This window comes from Bombus flavifrons, chromosome 15, assembly GCF_040668555.2.
Source record: "Bombus flavifrons isolate JBK064 chromosome 15, iyBomFlav1_principal, whole genome shotgun sequence".
In the NCBI taxonomy this organism is placed as follows: Eukaryota; Metazoa; Arthropoda; class Insecta; order Hymenoptera; family Apidae; genus Bombus; species Bombus flavifrons.
Genome location: NC_138456.1, coordinates 1,748,430 through 1,770,269, shown reverse-complemented (window position 1 = coordinate 1,770,269; position 21,840 = coordinate 1,748,430). Strand labels below are relative to the sequence as shown.

General features: G+C 42.1%; 1 protein-coding gene across 3 annotated transcripts in view; it reads right to left on the bottom strand.

The window, feature by feature from the left end:
• msi (RNA-binding protein musashi) overlaps positions 1 to 21,840 on the bottom strand; it is a 132,079-nt gene that overhangs the window by 66,073 nt on the left and 44,166 nt on the right. For all 3 annotated transcript variants that reach the window (XM_069128532.1, XM_069128533.1, XM_069128534.1), the window contains one exon: positions 8,538 to 8,659. In XM_069128532.1, the coding sequence (XP_068984633.1) occupies positions 8,538 to 8,593 (56 nt within the window). In that variant the 5' untranslated portion in view covers positions 8,594 to 8,659. The remainder of the gene's footprint in view (positions 1 to 8,537; positions 8,660 to 21,840) is intronic.

Here is a 21,840-nt window from a genome sequence, read left to right as displayed (position 1 = left end):
ATCATTTACTAGCATACACACTTAGAAACGGAAAGGGTGAAAAAGACCAACCATCAACTATGATACATGCCCTTTTCTTTCGATGGCCGTTTTTCTCTCCTTATCACGTCGGCAGAAATTTAACAAATCTCGTCTATTCAGGCTCATTTCGAAGACAGCGATCGCAATTACCGCGAGAAGCTGAGAATCTTATTGGCTGTCTCGTATTTCGTTCTTCAGTGGCTCCGGCGGACATTGTTTTCGGCCACGGGGATGATGAGATTAAGCTAGCTTTTTCGACGAAATGAGCGAAAACAAGCGCACTCAGTTCGCTCCTAAATTGCGTTGTATAATGTCGTTTAAAACGAAGGGCAATTAAAGAAACAAAAGGCTTGCCTAGTCGCTACATTATCCACGAAAGCGGTCTATAAGTACGAAACAAAATGGCAACGGTCTATAAACTGCAAGAAGCGGGGTCGCTTGCACGACTCTCGGGTCGCGAGTGTTAAATAAAATAATTTATATTCGATCGATCGAGCAACCGATCGATTGACGAGTGGGGAGGAAACGAAGGAAATCTTGATTTTGCGGCATCCCGCGCAGAAATGGGTTAAGTATGCGTTCGATGGGGGTAGGAGGGATGAAGGAAACGGATGGAACGAGGGGCAGGGGCTGTAAGTAGTAAAGTACGGCTTGTGTCTGGTGCGCCGTGCCAGCCGGTGCACATCGTGACGAGAATGCGTGCGCGAGAACGATTTCTATCCCTCCCGCCATTTCGCGATTTACTGTTTACCATTCGCTGTTTGCATCCACCACGCCCAACCCCTAGTTCACCCAAACCCCCGACATTTCACCGGCTAAATAAGAAAGTTCGGCTCGAAGAAACTGCTATACGAATTCGTTACTAAAATCGATCCTCTAGCTCTTGTAACTTTCTTGTTTCGGGTATATTAATATCTAAGACTTTGTAAACTCTGGACAATGAATGTGTTACGCTCTGAAATAGAATCACGTGAGGATCGAGAGGAAGAGAGAGAGAGAGAGAGAGAGAGAGAGAGAGAGATCGGAGATGTCGGGTAAGGTCGTGGAAACGCGCGAAACCGAGCCCGTGTCGATTCGTAGGATATCCTGGCAGGTATATCAGACGGCGAGATCGTTACCAAAACCTTGTCGTACCATCGACTCTCCAGCCCTGTTTCGAGCTTGATGCCGTATCGATTCGAGGAGGCATACAGACGCAGGGACGGAGGAACGGGGACAGAGAAAAAGAGAGTGGAGAGAGAGCGGCAATGGAGGAACGAGGGGGTGAGCGATGGGTAGGAGGGATAGGCGGAGGAAAAGGAAATAGGCAGAGAAGAAAGAATAGGCCGAGCGAAGGAGGAAGGAAAAGGAAAACGAGAGGGAAGAGCGAGAAAGTAGTATTCTCCTCGTACGACAAAAGTACGGGTCTTCGTTACCCTTATCGGACACCGGAACCAGTATCGACAGCCCCGGGGTCATTCCGATCGAAGAATCGTCGAGTCGTGGCCTCGCCGGGAGTAGGTTCCAAGAAAAATCGGAATTAGGAAGGTGGCCGAGAGGTTTGACTTACGGTCAGAATCGGACGTCGGGGAAAAGAAGTAGAATCGCTAAATCTGTCAAAATGACAGGTTTCAATTTTCACTTTACTACAATTTTTAGAAACGGATAGAGGTGTTTGAAGTAATCAATATAGATTTTTGTCAAGATCGAAATACCATTATATGTATACGTATACGTGTTTCGTTTTCGTCGTACTGGTTCAACCCTTACGAGACTAACAGGACAATCCGCCCTAAGCGAGATTGCTAGTTACCATAATATAATTTTTCTGGTACCAGTGAGATTTATCGAAGCGTAAGATCGCGTTAGAAATTACAGCGAAAAAGATCATCTTGATAGGATTAATTGTAATCGGGGATCATACGGAGAAAGGTACGATAACTCCATTTTTGTTGATTTTCTGGCGTTTATGTCGGTAGCTAAGAAGATTGGACGTAACGTGAGGCCGAATAATCGATACAAAGACGTTTGCGAGCAAGATTCAATTCTACCTGATGTAATTTACGTTTCTCTGCCATTTTCTTTCTATTATATTTTCTCGGTGATTTATTCGTAAACGATGAACGTATTACAGTTTAGCGGACGAAAGAAAGACATCGAAAGGATAGCGTGTTATCGGTAAAACGTCTGTTGGCCGTCTATTTATAGTCAACTTGATGGGACGAATGCACTCTTTAAACTCGCATTTCCGCGGTAAACGGAGAGGAACGAGGATCACGCAGAGAAAGGAAGCCATCCGTGTAGACGTTAATTCGAGCGTAACGCCAAGTCTCAAGATACCTGGCATTCGCCGACTTCGAGTTTCGTTAACTTTTAGCTTTTCCTTTTTGCGAATATTTCTCGATAATTTTCTCACGGATTTTTCATTTGTTTCTAATCGAATTCTTCTACTCTTCTTAACGTCATCGAGTTTGGTACTTCAACGAGAGACAAAATAAAGTCGAATCACGAAGTCTGAATCTTGAGAACGACCAAAGCTTTTGTAAAAAAAAAAAAAAAGAACTGAGAATTCGTTAACTTTTGTGTCGTAGTGTCTGCAACAATAAGAGAATGCTTATGTTAGGGATTCTCAGATGGAAATTGTTTCACTTCGATTCGCAGAAATCCAATCAAAAATTGTTAAAGCATTCAATTTTTAATTATCTCAGCCAACGAAGAACAATATTTCTCCAAATCAAATTTCTCCGTGTTTCGTTTAATTTTAAATAATTTGAGGAAAACAATCGCAATTGAAATATCGTTCTGTCCGATAAAATTGAGATCGATGAACCGACAAATGTTACAGTTCGATCTTATAATTTTTCTAACGTCGAGTCTTTACCGTTGAAAAGAAGGGGAACTGTGACTTTTACAATTCAGTATCGTCTGTTTTCTCGAGTAAAATCGTGGCAGTGTACTAAGCAACTGCGTCTCAACGAGAGGAACCGCTATTACAAGGCTGCAAACTGCTTTTACAACTCTCTCGGGACTGGAAGAATCATGGTTTCGTAAACAGTGGCCCATTTCGCCACGATGAATTTGTGTGTTTTTCATTGGTGAGTATCATTGATGTTTCGCGTTTTCTCTTCATGCTGTTTCATCCAGTGTTACGATGATAAATACTCTGGAATCAAAAGCAACGTGATATAAAATATATGAAATAATTGCAATAGTCTATGATCCATTAGCGATTTCCCTCGCTTATTATTGACATATAACTTGTACACCGCAATTACGATATAATTAATTTCGTTATTCCGCAATCGATCCGATGCAAGCATCACCTTGTTATCTCGAACGTAATTGAAACGAAAGAAATTCCCTTTTGTTGAAGTGCCCTCGCGACCTGCACGCGATAATTATAATTACGGGAATCGGAATCTAGATCGACACGCGATTCCGCGAGAAGTCGTTCCGCATCGGAGCATCTTTCTCCTAGAAAACCTAATGATTATTCGGAAAAAGAAGTTGAGGACCTTTCTGGAAAAAAGGTCTGTAGATTTATGGTAAATACGATCCTGTTCGCAATTATTAGGACTCTTAGAAACTGTTTTATACGAGAATCTCGAGATCATAGAATCTACAGATAAGATAACACTCTGATATTAACTTAGATAAAATAACCCCAACTGATATTAAATAGTTGGAACTGAAACTTCCAACTAGATTCACTCGATCCACCGTCTTATCCTACATGCACTTCTTTCAAAGGGCTTCTTGATTAAAAATATGTCGTCGAGGCTGAAATACTTATTCCGTGCGTTTATCGTGATCTAACATCGCGTTGACGGTCTAACTTTAGTATGGAAAGTTTGCTAGTGGAACGAGACGAGATTGAAGCGAACGCATCCTGGCTACGAAAATGTAGCGGCAGTCTAAAATAAAAGCTGGAGATTCACGGCGCAGTTGGCACATGGGTCGATTAATACTCGTATTAATAGTCGGCGTATCAGAGGCCAGTGTCCGCCGCTGTACATCAGTAGTATGAGCTTGAAAATATTCGAAGGTTCGGAATTTTTCACATTTTGCGGCGAACGTTTCGAACGCGGCATATTAGTTACGATACACGTAACACAAAATACCCGGGCCGCGGGGATATAGTTCGATATGTGTTACGGGTTTATCGAGGAATCTTCCCGGCGCATTTGCCGCGCTGTATCGCCGCATATTTTAGGTCAACGGATCTCTCCACCGTTCAAACCTCCTCGCTATTTTATTCCTTACTGTTACGCGGCACAAAATTGCGAGCCAGCTCCTCGGGTATTTCGTCGAAATTCGTGCGAAGTGTAATTAAAACGTGGGGCGGCACAGACAGCCTCTGCTCATCTACGTCCAACTATTGGAAATTTTTTCATTCGTCTCTCGACGCTAAAAAAATATTCGAACCTCGCATTTACCTTTCGATTATCATTCTCGAGTCAGCGTTCTTTTTAACGCTAAGCTATTATGTTATTAATCCTTTCGCTGTAGTCTAATTGACCGTGTGCCGCGAGTTTTATGCCGCCGGGCAACTCACTTTTAAGCTTATATTCTCGTGACGCGACGATTTGTCAGAGTTTCTCGACTAAATTCGTCGTATCGGTTGCGGTATGACTGGATTTCCCACTAAATTAGCGAAGTCGTGGAAAAGCAGCCGGTGTCCCATATCTTGAAAGCATCGGCAAAGCCTATCGTTATAGCCGCGAACGCTCCATTTGCGAAAGCTGAGCCGCTTCTGAAGGATTACGGTCGCGCGCATCCTCCAATATTCACGATAATGGCAGCGTGACGTAGAAACGCCGCGGAGTATTCACCGATCATATCGCGTGCAAATAGAATATACGACGAGCGGTTCCTAACCATTCGGTTTCAAAAAATTCGAAGGATCTCCAGTAATTTCGAATTCATCAGTTCGTCTCTATTTCACATAGCGCCAATTTTTAAAACGTATTAAAACGCATCGCTTCTATGATCCACGACGATCAGACGATTCTGATCCCTGTCTCTAACTCTTTACACTTTCAAATCCTTTTTTAACGCTGTTAAATAGCCAACGACAATAGGCTACGGTTCTGGTTGGCATTAGCTAAGTCAGAACGCCACCCACGTTATTCCAGTCGCCGAATTTACACTGCGTGGGTGTCCCTGCACCTGACACTGTACGTGTGTTTCTCTCATGAAATAAATTAACCTCACGCCAGTCAACCCGATGACGCCCGTCACTTGGAACATCTTCTTCCTACTTCAATGAATCATTAAAAATAGTAAGCGTCACAGGTGTGCGCCAACTTAACAAACTCATGTCTAGTCACGCGTTCCTCGACATACGTTTAATTACGGCTAATTGCACCATTATTATATTCGCTTAACAGGGAATTATGGTAGGAATAACCATCGAATCCAATCCGAATTATCGGAGCAGATAGCGCGCACGCCTTTCCTTGGGACGAACGCCATTAATCTCTTCCCGAATGATCGATGCCTGATCTCCCGTGTCGAATTTTAGAAATAATTGCGCTCACGCACAAAGAGAACGATCAAGAAAAATATCCATCGTCCTCGTGACGTGATCAGAATATAAAGAACCCGAAACTTGATATAATTCGAGAAAATACTCGTAAAATCTTACACCTCTATCTGTTTAATTCCTCTATGAAATTATTTCGACTAAGCGTTAGAACAATCAACCGTAGGATCTGAATACCCAGCGGTGAATGATACAATGAAAAGCTGACACCGCGATTTAGCCAACTCGCCAACTCCTTGGTAGTTGTAGAGAGCCGGTAGCGGATATTTTCGTTGATTTGCAGTAATAGGTATAAGCCTCGGCACACTCGGAGCTCCTATTGAATTAATAGCTTTAGAGAAATAAAGGAACGTTGCATGTTGGAAAACGAGAGAAATACTTAGATCGCCATTGTGTACTCCTCGCGTTCTTCGTACATCACTCATACCCATCGATTGCATTAACGTTAACGATTCTGCTGTGCAATTTTGATGTAATTCAGTCGTGTGGGTAGTCCAGAAGAAACCAACGTGTGGTTTCGTTTAGCTCGAATCTAACGAAAGTAACCGATCATAGAGAGCTTAAGTCATGGGCGCCATTAATACGACGAGTGGGTCGTAGTAAACAGGGCAAGTCGATTAGCTCACAAAGCTCAATTATCTTTCCCTCGTTCGATCCACGGAATCTCCGTGCCCTTCGCTCGGTAATAAAGGAAGTCCGCGAAGAAAGAGTTAATCGCGACTTCCTGACTGTCGACGGAGCGCGAAAAAAAGGGACGGTCCCGGCTGTAAAATTACAACGTGCTCCCCTCCCTTCTTCTAAGTTTTAATCAGAACTGTGCGCGAGAGAGTAGACCTACTTTTTAGCTACCCTGACCAAACCTACGCGATTCGTCTGACCTTTCGCCTATGTCACGTTGTCTGAAGGTTAACGACAATCATGTATTGTCCGCGTCACTTTGTTCGCGATATCAACAGCGAGAGTGCGAACGCGTCACGGCAATTCCGTCGTCGGTGCACACCGGGACCATTAATAACACTCGAGAAATCTGCTCGCCGATCTCTCGTTGTTTCATCTTCTAATGGAATTGCTTCTGAATTACCTTGACAAGGAGCAAGCACGGAGAGCCAGCGACGCGTTCAACTTATGACGAAAGGATCTCAACGACGGTTATCGTCATGAGAAGTCTCCAAAGTGTTTTAACTCGAAATACATTCGGAGCACTGGTACGGCGAATCTCAGATTTCAGCGAGCTTGCGGGTATCCTACAGCCTTTCTGCAAGAGTTAAAACACTTTCATAGAAAGGCTGCGGGATACCCGCAAGCTCGTTGAAATCTGAAATTCACCGTACCAATAACCGCGCTTCGAATGTATTTCGTTTTCTTTGAAGTATATTTCGGGCTTTTCGTTGCACGCAACAATGGCCCGTTGCCGCTTTCTTTGTCCCATTATGCCTCCTCTGACGCTTTCGTCCTTTCTCCGTGCGCCAGACGACTTTTAAGGTGGATTCAGTCTTCGCGATGTGCGGATTTGGTTGACAATGGCCGCTGTTCAAAAGTAGCACGCCAAGACGAATCGTTTAAATTTTGATTTAAACGCGAATACTCGAGTATTATTCCCATAATATTATCCTCTGCCGCTTTTTTTAACACGCGCGAGAACATAGACGATTCATAATCCTTTCTACAACTCAACAGGCGCTAGAACTATCACGATGTATTTACAAACTTTTAAATTAATAATTGTCGACGGAAATTTCTATTCGCGACGATGTACTTTTCTGAATTCGACCGATTCTTTCTCAAGTATATGGATAAAATCTTGTTTATTCGCTTTTATTTCAGCCCTCGGTAGTCTCAGTGTTAAGACGAGAAGATCTCATTTAAAAAGCGCCGCGTCTAATCCACTTTGCGATATTTAATCAAGAAACCACGGCAAAGTTGATTGCGAAGCCTCCTTCAGAGTCGAACACACCTAACCAGAATTTCGCAAGTTTCAAATTTTCGAGATCAACGTTCCATTCAAAGCGCGAAACGTAATCGTTATCGAAAAGCGTAACGAGCGTAAAGAAGTATCGGCGAAGGACGCGGCACGAAGAGACTTTCGACGAGCGAAGTATTCCATCGCGAACATGTACGTCTTTGTTGATTCTAATTGACGCTTGTGTCACACACAAACAGCATGCACTACGAATAGATATTTAATGCTCAAACGAAGCTTTCAATGGGACACTACGGGTTCGGTTAGACGTTGGTAGCGCGTGCAGCCGCCTCGGTTATTATCCCCTGTTAACTACAGTGGAAATATTAGGTCGTTCGATATACTCGTGCTGCGATGTGTATATATGCACTCTTTGGCTGTTTTATGGGCACGAAACGATAAACGTGCGAGACGATTAATCTTATGCAATGAAATTTAGTCTACAGATGCCGTTTTAGAGAAATAAATTCACGTATCGTGATTTTTCGCCATTGTCCAATTGCGTTATCCTGTAAGAAAATTCGATAATCGAATACGTGAAAAGTAAAGTAAATAATTTATCGTGCACGAATAGTTAACTCCAACAGCGTGGCGCCATTGGTGGATATCGTTAGTTGAGTAGACGCGAAAATATAAAATTCATAACGAATCAAATGAAAGAAACGGTTTATCGATTTAAAAGGCATTTATTAAAGTTCTAAAGGTTTCATATCGATTTGGTAATTTAAGGAAAATGAAAATAATACGAAAGTTGAAAGCTTACAAATACTGAAGAGATAAGCGGCGCGAACTTACTATTTAAATCTTTGATATAATCGTTCGACCATTTATTTCCTGTCAATTTTCTATCAACGGATTAACCTAAATTTCGCAATTTGGAAAAAATTGAGAGAAGAAAATGGTATCGAGGCGCCTGCACGAATTTCTGCTCTAGCCTCGTGGCAACCTCTAGTCTTAACGAAGCTTTCGAGACTTTTAAGAGGCTTCTAGTAATAATTCGAAAGCGTGACAAGCTGTGACACAATCACTTACCAGTTCTCCAATATGCCGACGTTCGAGAAGTTTGGCGGAAAGCTCGCGGCCGCCATCGGTGGACGCGGCTGTATCCTGTCTGTCCTGTCACTACCGGGACTGTTCACGGCTCCGTTGCGTTGCTGAAACAGAAGCAAAACGACTCATTAAGCTTCTAAAAAGCGAAGAATCTTTTAAAACCGTTATTAGCACGATGTTTGCAAGATTTTCGGTTAAAAGTACTGCCCTCATGGACAACGACCTAGGACGCGGAATTCTCGCTAATTCGCGAGGAAAGGTTTCATGGATGCTCGTTAGAGAGAAGAGAAGAAAATTGACGGGTATAGTTAGAAGGGATGTCCGCGATACATTTTCCATTTAGCACTTAAAGCGTCGTTGGGAGATACTCGCGGAGGGGTGGCATACAGCCGCGACGAGAACTCGCGCCTTCCACGCTCTTCCTTTCTCGCATTATTATCTTTCTACTTTCGGCTGGGTCTGCGTCGTACCGGCACCCGGTATCGGTAATGAACGATCTATTGTGCTGGTAGGTGCTCTTTCAGACAGCAAAAGAGACGAGGTAAGGGAGGCGGGGGCAACTGGAGAACGAGAACGAAAACGAGAAAGAAAGAGAGAGAGAGAGAGAGCGATGGCATAGAAGAGGTATGAAAACGGCACTCGTTAATGGATTCCTACCAGACTCTTTCACCCGGTTTCTCCCTTTTCCTCCGTATCGGTGGATTTCTTCCTCTCTCTCTCTCTCTCTCTCTCTCTCTCTCTCTCTCTCTATTCCTTCGTTCCCTCACCTACTTTTATTTTTCCACCACCCGTTTCCTTCTCCCTTTCTCCACCGACTTCGCGTTCCTTTCTTTTCCAAGGGCCGGTTTTTATCTCGCGTTTTGCCCCGTTCTCCGTACGTTTTAGAGTCGTTCCTTCTCCGACGGCCGCTATTTTCTCGCTTTCAAATCGCGTCGTTTCTTTTTCCCCCGAGCCGGGGAGCTTTTAACCAGCCGAACCAATAGCTAGCCGGGAAAGAGTTGTTACACGTGTAAGCTCAACTTCGTCCTTGTTGCGTGTATCATTATCACGCGGCTACCTGATTGTCTGCCGGCTACGTCCTCGGAAAAAGCCGGCTGAGCAAGATAAATAGGCAGATACGAGGGCTGGATGGATCGCTTTATTATGCTCAGTTAGCGGGTCCACCGTGAACCGAGCCGACGACAGAAACACAGGGGAGGATTCTCTGTATCGTTGAAACATACGCGGAGACCGGGCAAAGGGGTGGAGAATAACGGAGAAGAATCGCGCAAAGAGAGTCGCAGTAGCCGAGCACAGAGAACCGACAGACTAAAAGAGAAGGGTGGACGCATCGAAAAAGAGGAAGGAAACGTAGAAGAGAAAAGACAAAGTAGAATAGAACGACAAAGAAGATTATGGATACCGTTAGCGAGGATAGAGAGAGGAAGATTGATGTAGAAGGATAGAGCGTTCGAGTAGGTGGAAAAAAGGGCGACGAAGACGAGGGGGAAGAAGAGAAAATTGTTACCGAGAGGAACCTTTCTAGGCAATGCTTCAGGCTGGTCTCGTACGCGTTCTATTGTTCTGCGTTCGGACTCGGTCGATATCGCGTTAAAATTGCAACGAGATTCCATTTTCGAACGACCATCATCGCGACGAATCGATGTCTGCCCGGTGAATCGCTTCTCGTCACTTTTTTTCAACTTAAGTCTTTTCGTTTAGACGGTTCAAGAGTAAAATGTAAAATTGGAAACTATCGGAGAACACGATAGATTACCATTCATTTCAGCCAGATTTTTCTTCGACTGATTAAATGAAAACGATTTGCAACTAGGTATTCGCAGTCGCTAAACGTCCGCGAGAAACAAACGCGCGAAGAGCTTTCTACATAAACCTTTCAAAGGGTGGTTGGCAATTCAAGAACGTCGAAATAGATTTCACACGAGCAGCATGCAAATTCCACGCAGCCTGGAATGTTTGTCGGCGCGATCCAAATTAACCGACTAATGGGGAAATTATTTGGCAGATTGCTCTATCCTACGTCATAACAAATGGATCATCCACGAATTTCGCGAGAAATTCGTCGTGTACGGGATCGTCTTGGAGGAGAAGCATTAATCCTGGATCAGCGTGGAACAAGCTTAAATCGATCGAGACGAATTCCTTCTCTGTATCAAATTCGAATCATCCTACGCGAAAGTTCCCCTAATCGCATTCGAATTCTTCGAAAATTTCTACAAGACAAAAAATAAAGAAAGAAAATAAAATAAGAAATACACCGTGTTTCTGCCAAAAAAAATCAAGAGTCTACTTAATATCGCGACAATTGATAATTTTGAAATATTCACGAGGATGGGACTCCAAGTATTTGCAGCAATACCATTTTTTCCTGCGTTTCAATTTACGGAGTTGGGTGTGGAGTGTGTCTTCTGAACGGTTCGAATAGTATTATAACATTAAATCGAATATTAATAATTTCGCGATATCCTATGGATATCGTCGCACGTTGACGATAGATCATCGATCGTAAGGCCGATCATAAGCGAAAAGTTGGAAAACGAGCGTGGAAAAGCTCGAAGAGCCGAGTTCTCGTCGATGAGTGGACCGAAAACGGGGCTTGAAGGGGGTGGTACTAATTAGCGGGAACATCGGAGAACGCTGGGAACGCGAGAAACGGGGCGACTGGATGGAGAAAGCGACAGCCACGAAATTCGTTGTCATCGATCGCCGGCATTGTCCGCCGCCATTGTTTGGCGGCTCGCGCGTCGTTGATAAGGGTTGCGATTCGCGTTTCGTGGCATTATCTTTGGAGGATAGTTGGCGAAACGGGGGAGGCTTCTTTGTTCGAGTCATGGTTCATCGATCGCTTTGAAACGCGCGCGCTCGACTTCCGGAATTAATTGGAGAACATTGTGTCCAATCGGGGGACGCCTAGTCGAGCCTTTTTGGATTCGATAGGTTTTATCATCTGTCATTACGAGTCATTCCAACAACTAAATCTAATCCTCGAATAGCGAAGGCTGGTCACATTCTGGTCTCACATTTCTTCTAATCCAAGTTATATTTACTTTTGTCATTCTACCAAACTTTGAGTAATAAATCGAGCGATTGTATGAGAATTTTTTCATACGATAAAATATTTATGATCAGCCTTCTCTGGTCAAGGATTAAACATTGAACAAATAATAAAAGGGATCCGATATTCTTTTTCTGGCTTTGATTATCCGAAGAAGTATTTACCGAAGTAAAAGTAAAACAGTAAGCAAGATAAGGAAAAGACGACAAGTTTCTAGACAACGCTGTGTTCGTGATGGATTCACAGCGTTCGATGCGATCTCGGGGCAATAATTCGAATTCTCCATAACTCGGTTCGGAACTCATTTGCGTGTATCCTCGCTGGACCACCAACTTCCGAAACGAAGTTCTATCGATCGAACGACACGCATACATACAAACACGTACATCGAACTGCGCCCGTTTTCGGATTAATTAACATCCTAGGAGACGATCCATTGCATATGGATGGAACGAATCCATTCGTGGATCAGAAGGTTTTCTTCTTCTTCTATGCACGTACATCTAAAATGTATACTTACATCGACTACATCGACCGGTATTTAAGAATCGAGTATATTTCATACGACCTTCGTACGATCAAAAACCAGCCAAAACCTACACAAAAACGGTGCAAAATGATTCAACGGATCGCAGCTGTTATATCGGAAAGTTAATGTATCGCAACATCTTGATAATTCTATTCTTATTATAGATATAGTAGCGTAGGAAAACTGGCAGCTACCCAAATGAAACATCTGATCGGCCCAGTTCGAAATAGATGATGTACGGGAGGTGAAAATAGCCAAATGAGAAGTCTTTGAATTTCCAAATCGTTCGATTTCGTGACATTTAGGAAAAATGCTATGTTACGAAATGAAATGTTCCATCGAATTACTAAATTACAGGGGAATATTACGCGAAGATTGTACGGAAATCAAATATTTGCCTGAGCGCGATGATCGATCGAAGGACGAAAACGTAGAGTAAAGTGTAACGAAGCGTAAGATTTCGTTTGGAAGCATAGCGCCACGATGTCTGACCACTACGTTCCCTGTCTACTTACTCCTACTCCGTTGCGTCACGCGACTCTCAACAATCCCCACCGTGGCTATCAGCACACTACCGAATAGCTTCATAGACCGAGGTATCCAAACCGAGTCGAGAATCCCATCAGGACACGTTTCGACGATCTTCCATCAAGACGATCGAACAACGATCATCAATTTGCCACTTTGCTTCCATTCAAGGATGGTTAGAAACTATCAGCGTTTTGTGAAGTGAGCGATAAATGGAAGTACAATGGTTTAACATCATCGAAATTAGCGTGAAATACGTTGTTTTTAGATCTCTGTAAGCAATTACGTTGCCTCGGGCTGAATTAATAAGTTGCGACTGTGTAATAAGTTGACGTAAGATTCAGGATAAATGATTTAGAAAACGATCGTTTCCTTATTAATCCGCAACTAGTACGATAGTCGTTTTAAATTACCACTGAAATAAGAGTTCCTAGGCTTTCATACACCTCATCTTATCGGTTATAAATTAAAAAAATTTCAATCGGATCTCGAATTATCCAAACAACTTTCTAAAAATATTCTAACATAAAGCGGGCAGACAAGGCGGTTAACCATCGATGTACGATAAGACAATCAATCGAAAAGAAAAAAGAAATGTCAAGAGCTGTGATTCGTAAGAATCGAACCGGTACTGCCACTGCTACTCGAGCAACCTTTCACCAATAGCGCGTTATTGCAGCAGGCCGATTATTATTTTCCTAGCGCAGAGAATTTACAGACCAGTTATCGATCACATCTAACGCACGAGTACATAACCTCCTTGCAAACTTAATATTCTCGACGAAATCGTTCTTAGAAGAACGAGAGATTACGTTAGTATACGATTCCTAAAATCAGTGAACGAAAAGTGTCTGCGAAAGAACCAAATAGAAAGTTCGCGCGACTGCATAGACTCGCTATTATATGCGGCTAGAGGCTTTCTCGCGGGGATTAGTTATCGTCAATCGATGGTTCGATCTCCAAAGGATGTTGCATTAAGTGACGCAGTTAAGTAACACGACAGTTGAGCGTTTCTACTGATAGTAGCACTTTGTAGTTTATATGATACTGGTTAAATATTCATTAGATTTGTAGTTTATGACGTACAGGTTTGTTACGTAGAGAATGACCTTCTGCACCTGTTGAAGCGAGACATGCTCGTATCTTTAACGACTATGGGTATCTCTCGTTCTTGCATTCAAATTACATTCTGCCGAAGCGCGACCCAGCAGGCAGCACATAGATATTTAAAGGCGACTCAAATATCTAGAAATTATATTTATTGGGAGAGAAAGAATGGGTTTCATATTCTGAATATAAAGCATGTTTCAAAAGATAATATAATTTCTTGATCTAGAGATCAATAAATTAACGGGAATGGGGTGCTAGGAAAATGGAAAATGGATAATCGATAACTGTGTCAATCGAGGGATTGGTAAGAAGAGGAGCATGGAAGGTGCAAAAAAGTGTAGCAGCTTATGAGAAGCGTTCAAGAGGAAATCGCTTGCGATGCAAATCTATCCGTGCAACTTACATTCTCTTCTTTGTTTTTATTTTCTCGTCATCGTCAAATGGGGTTGCACGGGCGCCAGGATGACTGCCGCCCTCCCCCTTTACAAACTATCTTTTGGTAATCTTCCAAGCTAACTTCCGGCTGGTTGGCCAAAGTTCAACGTGTTAAGTTACGTTCATATCGACACGTATCTCTGCCTTGCGAAATAAAAATATTTAGAAAGAAAGCTTCAGATTTGGCGGATCAAACGATATAGAAATATCTTAAATACATATTGCCGAATTGCCGATAAATGTTTACGCGATCTGTCGCGATTAAGCTATAGAATTCGTAAACAATCGATAAACGACGATAATCGAGGAAGCGAGTGCCCAGGTATCAATGGAACGTGATATAGAAATTTTATTCGGCGATTTAATTCGTAAGAATTAACGAGTCGTTCGGACGTTTAATGCGCTTATTCCAATGTTTAATAAGGAAGGCAAATAATAAATTATCCCTAATCTTATCTTAATCTTTATCGCGATGCAGTTCGATTTAAAGAAACGTCGTAAAATCGCGAGCTTGTGTAGAGATATGGTCAGAGTTGAATGACGAGATTTCTGCGACTCTACGAAGAAAACTCGAGCAATGTCGAAACGACGTGTAATAAATTTCCGCGTGTTTAAATCGGAAAGTGGGGGTGAGTTCGTTGACGTCGGTAATGTCGAGTTTGACCGTTTAATCGTGCCAATTAATTCGAGAGTAATCCAATTAGAAAGCTGAGAATTAATAAAGTTCACAGAGCGCGCTGGCCGTGCGTCCGATTTCTATTCCATTCTACTCTTTATTTTGCGTTTTCCTTCGATTTTGATCTTCGCCATCGCTCGACTTTCGCGCATTGCCTTTAGTAACATTAACCGAAAAGCGTTAGCTTGAATTTTTCCTTGAGATAAATTCTCAACATATAAAATAAAAAACATATATCGTCGGATTCACAAAAGTCTAAACGAACGGCGTGAGAAAAGCATTCGAGAAATGCGGGACGAATTTCACTAGCGAGTCGAAGAAGCGAAACGGCGCGGAGTTCCGCGAACACGAACGGTTGTCTGGAGAATCCTGAGAAGATCGCTGGAAGGAGAGAGAGAGAGAGAAAGAGAGAGAGAGAGTGAGTGAGGGAGGGAGGGGGAGAGGGAGAGAGAGAGAGAGAGAGTAGTCGGTCCGGCAATTCCCGAGCTGAATACGATGAAACGCGTACGAAAAAAAGGTCAAAAAGCGAAGCAGAAAAGCCGGAAAGGAACTTGCGATCGTATTCGAGCGGGGAGGATCTCGCGGGTGCTTGTGTCTTCCGGTTCGCGTAGTGCACTCAAAATCTAGGTTACAACGTCGAGTGGCTTGTTTTTCTTCCTTTCTTTAGTTTTCTACGGAATCAATTTCGTCGAGAGCCCGACGCGTGTTACTTCTATTCCGACTTCTTCACGATGACACGATAATCCCGCTATTATGATCTTACAGTTTCTACCGACCGTGCAAAGGTAGGATTACGTATCTTTTTAACGAATTTAGCGATAAAGTTCTGCAAAGTATTTAAAAAGTATTGTTCGCTACAACCTTTCCAACTATACAGAATGAAAAAGATTTCTAAATAACCTCTCGCACCGCTTTCGTCGATCTAATGAAATAAATTTCACGGAGAACGTTAGAAAGATTGAAATTTAGAGCCATTAGAACCAGTTCACAGTGTATGGAAACAGAAGCGAGAATAAGTAAATTTCCGCATTGAGCCTGTTGGACTTTGATACACAAACCAGGCAGATTTCAACTCACGTTCGATCTGGTTTTTACCGATATCCCGCGGTCAACGAGATTGGCACGGTGCCAGGGATAGCTTTAAAACAGTGGAAATATCTTCAATGTGGATTTCCTTGTTTTTACAAGGCAAAACAGCCAAATATGCCTTCTGCACACTTTCGTATTTGTACCAATGACTCACTTTGCCGTAGAATGTATGCGTTTGCGTGTCTACCTTCGTTTTTCATCGCGAACATCCAACGCAAGTAACTGTCTACAATTACTTGTTCGAGGGAATAAACCGAACGACTGAGAATAAAAACTAGACTCGCTCGTTCTAAGAAATCGTTCTCGCTATGGCGCTTTAGAAACTGAAGGCATTTTCGGCATCCACAACGACACGGTTTCCGATAGTAGGAAAATGATACGCGTATCAACATTGAAATACTTTATACGATTAATTATAACGTGTTAAATACAGATGAAAATAAACACAAGTCTATATTACAGAGAACTAAACGAACGATTATATGATCTCATGATTATTTTACCACGGTAATGAAATTTTAATCAAGATTCATGAATATTTTCAACAATATCGAGTATCCGCTCCTATAATTTATGTATATATGGAAACAGGGTGAGGAAATCTATCACTATGCAAAGTTCCTTCTTCCTGTATACAAAATTTATTCGTGTACTCCCTTTGTTAATACAATATGTATCATATCAGTGCGTGTTATATTAACTTTCTTGTTTTCTTTTTTTCTTTAATTTAATGTAATTCAATGTACAGGATGAGCTACTTACACCGTCTGTTAATTATAATAGTAATATTTGACGGTTTGAAAGCCTCATAGCGAAAGAGTTAATACGAGTAGAAGCTTGAGCGTCTCATTGGTAATTCCGAGGACTGAAAGTCATAAGGCGAACGCGATCGAAGTCGGAAGAGGGCGATATGTCGTGGATGTTATGGCCATTAAGACGTATCGAGAGTACGGCTGGTGACTATAAACGGTAAGTTGCGCCGTCGACTTGCGAATCGCGTCCACTTTCTCTATCGCCTTTGACTAGGAAGTCGTAAATCCCCTTTACTATTTACATCAACGTATATCTACTTCGAAACGAAGCAACCGCATGATGTTTTACGCAACTCGACGTGTGTATAGCACAGGTTACAGCTCGCTCGCTAACCCGTTCCGATCCGAAGAATTTCGCAATTTAATATGTAACAGCGAGTCTAAGTCGTAAAACTTATCGGCAATCTTGTTGGAAAATGCTGCTAGTTTTCGTACGGATTATATCGTTTTACTGAAATTATATTTCATTCGTACAATGCATACTTCGAGTCTGTTTTTGCGTGAATAGCCACGCGACTGAATATTCATCGCAATTTTGGGAATAGTTTATTCGAAAGTGTAATGATATTAATTTCTATATAAATAAAAAATCTTGCGAATCATGCGCTTGTCTGCAAGTAATGAAATAGATTACAATAACATATCGTTTAAATTGTGTTCTTGTGAATAAGAACGTATCACGAAGTACGCTGTTTTTCCGATTATACCGATCAAACGAGTCAACGAACGAAACGAACACGTGGGCAAACCAGAATGGGCACGGTTTCTCGTTGGCCATGGCTGGTGTATCGCTTGTTCGTCTTCCATATAGTTCTTCTCTTTCACCGAGTCAACCAGCTGGAAAACGATTAAGTTACACATCTTAATGGATTTCCCAAGCGTACCACGTTTCCTTTGATTCTGTCTGTAAATCGTATTAGCTTCCATCGATATTTCCTTTCCAACTTTCATAGCTGTCCATGTCACGAGTATGTGCATCGAAAGGTTAAATCTTTAATTTACGATCGTGTTACAATTACGATACGTTTCATTTTTTCCATTTATAACATCGAATATATAGTTTCCTCTATCCACGTTAGTTTAACGATATCGAACGAAGCAGCAATTCCCAAACGTTCTAACAATATCTTAACAATTTTTTAGATTTACCTCGTTTTAAAAATGTTTTCTCTGTGACAACAAATACCACGAGTCAGCCTATCTTTTACAGTTACGTCACCGCTTTTTTCTACTCGAGTCCGAGGAAAGAGACCGATTATCCTAAGGAAGCAGACTCAAGCAGGAACAAGGAGAGACGTATACTTTCTTGGCAAGGAAAAATTAGGATCTTTAACCCGCAACTTCGGTCCAGTCGAAGCGTGTTAAAGGTGAACGGCTAACGTGAATGATCCTTACGGAATGTCGGGTAAACGTTAGGAAACGGAACAACGTTCTGGCTGACTTTTGTCGGAAGTATTATCGGGTCGAGCTAGCCAATAATTGACATGGCATTTATGTCGAGGCTAAGAACATTATCGGCGATTTTGCCGTATCGAACGTCTTCGTCGACTTTTATGGATGACAATGTAACTACGTCATAACCCAATTTGCTCTCCGTCAATTCTTTACAGCCTCCATTTATCCACCGGCGATGTAGATAATTGTACGAAGCACGTTGATTTTCACGATATAGACAAAGGTACGAGCGTTTTTGGCGGCCGAAGAAAGCGTATCTACGATTAAGATTTTCAGTAAATGGGTACACGTTAAGTGGAGTTGTTGGAATACTAATGCAAAGCAGATACTTAATTAGGAATTTCAGAAAACGACGAGGCAATTGGAAGATGGAACGAAATCAGTGTCCATGCGGTACTCGACAGTAATTAACATCTAAATTATCATAGTTTGCGTCGAATGAATGTGGTGCACATCCGCGATTACTTACCGAGATAGGAGAACATTCGTTCAGCACGCGACGTTATTACCTAACTAATTATTATCGTGCCTTATTTCTACTCGCGTGAAATGCAGTTTCGTTGTTACATCGCTAAATCACGATTCTCATCGCTTCGCTCATAACGAGGTTACTATAAAAACCTATAACTACGTTTAGCCGTGTCAACGTCTAAGGGTAACTAAAAACCTTTCGTCGTTTCAGTCGATTCAGCATATCGCTACATGGTCCCGACTGATATAAAAATTCGAGGTTCGAAACAGAGCTACGAAACGTCATTGAATTAATCACGTACGACTGATAACATTGCAATCTCGCGATATAGTAACAAATCGTAAAGGCAAAGCGATATGAAATTGCTTGGAAGAAGAAGCGTCAGATAACGTGGTTGCTACGCGAAAGTCCGAGTACGATATGCACGGTTAACGTTAATCTTTCACAGAGAAAGCAAGAACTTGTTCTGGAGGAATTCAGCCGAATCCCACTGCCATTGTATTTGGCGAGCAAACTTAGATAGGGCAATGTCCCGTAAAAAGGAGCCTCGAGACCGGATTTCGACTGAAACTAGAATAATTATCTCCTCGAAGCATAGTTTATGCGCATTTCCACGCGGACTAGCCATATTCCAGAAAACGAGCGGGCTAAGTAAACGCTTATCAAATTCTCGAGCACGTATAATGCCTAATTAAATTCCAGAAGATATTCTATCGCGCGGATAAGACCGAAAAGAAGAAAGATGTTCGAACAGGCGTAAACGCTCGAGCATGGCTTAGCTTAATTCGACGCATCACACATAGGTAGCGTAGCGTACACGAGGCTTTAATCTCTTGACCCCGACATCCTACCAGCGTTGGTATGCTTTCACGTGCCACTTAATTTCATACACGCCGAGACTTTGAATTGTGTCAATGAGTCCTTATTTTTTCTTTTTTTCAAAAAAAGAAAAAAGAAAGAAAAAAAGAGAAGGTCAGAGAGTGATGCCTTTCTCTTGTTTTTATAAAACGAGCAGTCTTTAGATCTGAATTTTATTTATACAGCCATCGAGAAAAATAGTCGAAACTTACGTACTTTCCTTCGAGATGATTTAATGTTATTTCATACGGACGAACGATATTTCTAGTTCGGCATCGATGATTTTATAAGATTTAAAACTGTACTCTGCATTGCGTACTCGTGATGTATCTTGGCTTCTTGAAAGCCAAGTTTTCTTTCGGAAAAACGAGCAAAGTTTGTTCCAAGATTAGTAGAACGCCCGCTCGTCCGAGCATCCCGGTATAATTTATCGAAAGTGTCCGTTTATAGGGAATACGCGAAAGAAAACGTTACGGGGGATCGTGGACGGTCCGATCTCGGCCAAATTAGACCCTGCAATTTGAACCTTGGCCAAATATTTAATCCCTTAGTACGATGATACCGGGAAATCCTTGAATCGATCTTCGAAAGAGCCATACTTAAAATTTACCTTTCACTTATAATGGCCCAATAAAAAGTACTCGCATTTACCCCGATCTAATCTAATGAAGCGAATCCCTATCATTCGCATGAAAATTCTATCAAATAATACGAAATTTAATATAGTCGCATGCGATTGATTAATGTGCAGATGTTACAATAAACAGTAAATACAATTGCACGCAAATACGTTTCGTAGCCACTGTACGATAAACCAGATAGAAATAAGAATAAAAATAATCTTCGTTGTTTCGACGAACGATCCTGTTCCATCGTCAGGTTGGATCAATCGCGGTGCAAGAAAACAAGATGTGTAATTACTTTGCTTCTGATGATGAAACCGCAGACGAACACGCAGGAATTCCACAGAAATGTTTTTTTTTTCTTCGTCGACGTCGGGGAATGTGCACGGTAGCACAGAAATCCCCGATGAAAATCTTTTAATGTACCTTGTGTAGTCACGAACCGCTCGGTGGAGCAATACACGCCAGACTTTTTCATTCTTCGCCAACAAAGAGATCGTGTTGCATGCGCCGTGTGCCATTTGCTGTCTTCAAGGGGATGCACGGCTGCGACTGAGGACGTGGAAGGGGATGGAAGATCGAAAATAGTGGAAACACGAGTCTGTGAAAAACCCGGACTGTTTTGCTCCGAGATAAAGACGTCAGCTAAAGATAAATCGAGTCTGTCGCAACTTGCAGTGGCGTATCGTCGCCAATCCAATTTTTCGATTATCGATTTCTTCCAATTTCCTCGTCAAATTCATCGACTTTATGCGAAGTCATAAATCCATACAAGAACCGTTATATTACTCAGGATGTTCTAAGATTACATAATAATCTATAATCGTAACTTTGTATTCCTTTGCATCTCTAACAAATAACCCACACGAGAGACTGATGTAATTACAATTAACGGGACAACAATTTTAATCAATTAAATTAAAGGAGAAAAAAACGTTTACGATTTCTAATCTCTGTTTCACTTCTTTTATGTCCATAGAAACTTGGCGATCTGCCGACCCAGCGTTGACCTGTATCACTGGAAAGTAGTAATGCCATCTGCTCCGCACGCTAAGTATTCTTTCGTCTATGGATCATTTATAGCTTCCGGTTGCGTTTCAATTTTGTTACCGCGTAAAAAGGATCGGGCAAATCTTTTGCTGGTCAGAGACATACCGTCCGTGTCCTACGAAAAAATTTCTGAAGAATAAAGAATGGGATTTTCGCAGCGAAAGGACTTTTTCGTTGAGCGAGTTACGCCACTGATTGCGTCACGAGACCATTTCATCCCTTTCATCTTGTCTCCTCACTCGTTGACGTCGTTGTGTCTCCGCGAGTCTCCTCGACCTCCTCGACGGCTGTTTTTTAGGTTCACCGGCGGGAACCGAGCAAGACAGATTCTCGACATTTCCGCGACATAATTTTCCTTGCGTGTACCTTGCATCCCCATTATCTTTTCCTCTACAGAGGCGCCGTTCTCTATCCTTTTCCCCCTCTATGATTTTAATTCAGATTTTCGCTCTTTTTCACGTGTTAGTCGATCGTGTTGTCGCCACTATTAAGTTACTTTTCCTCTTTACATTTTACAGAAACATTTTTTATCATAAAAATTTGTTATATCTTCATCATTTTTATACAAGTTGGCAGAAAGACTTGCTTCCCTT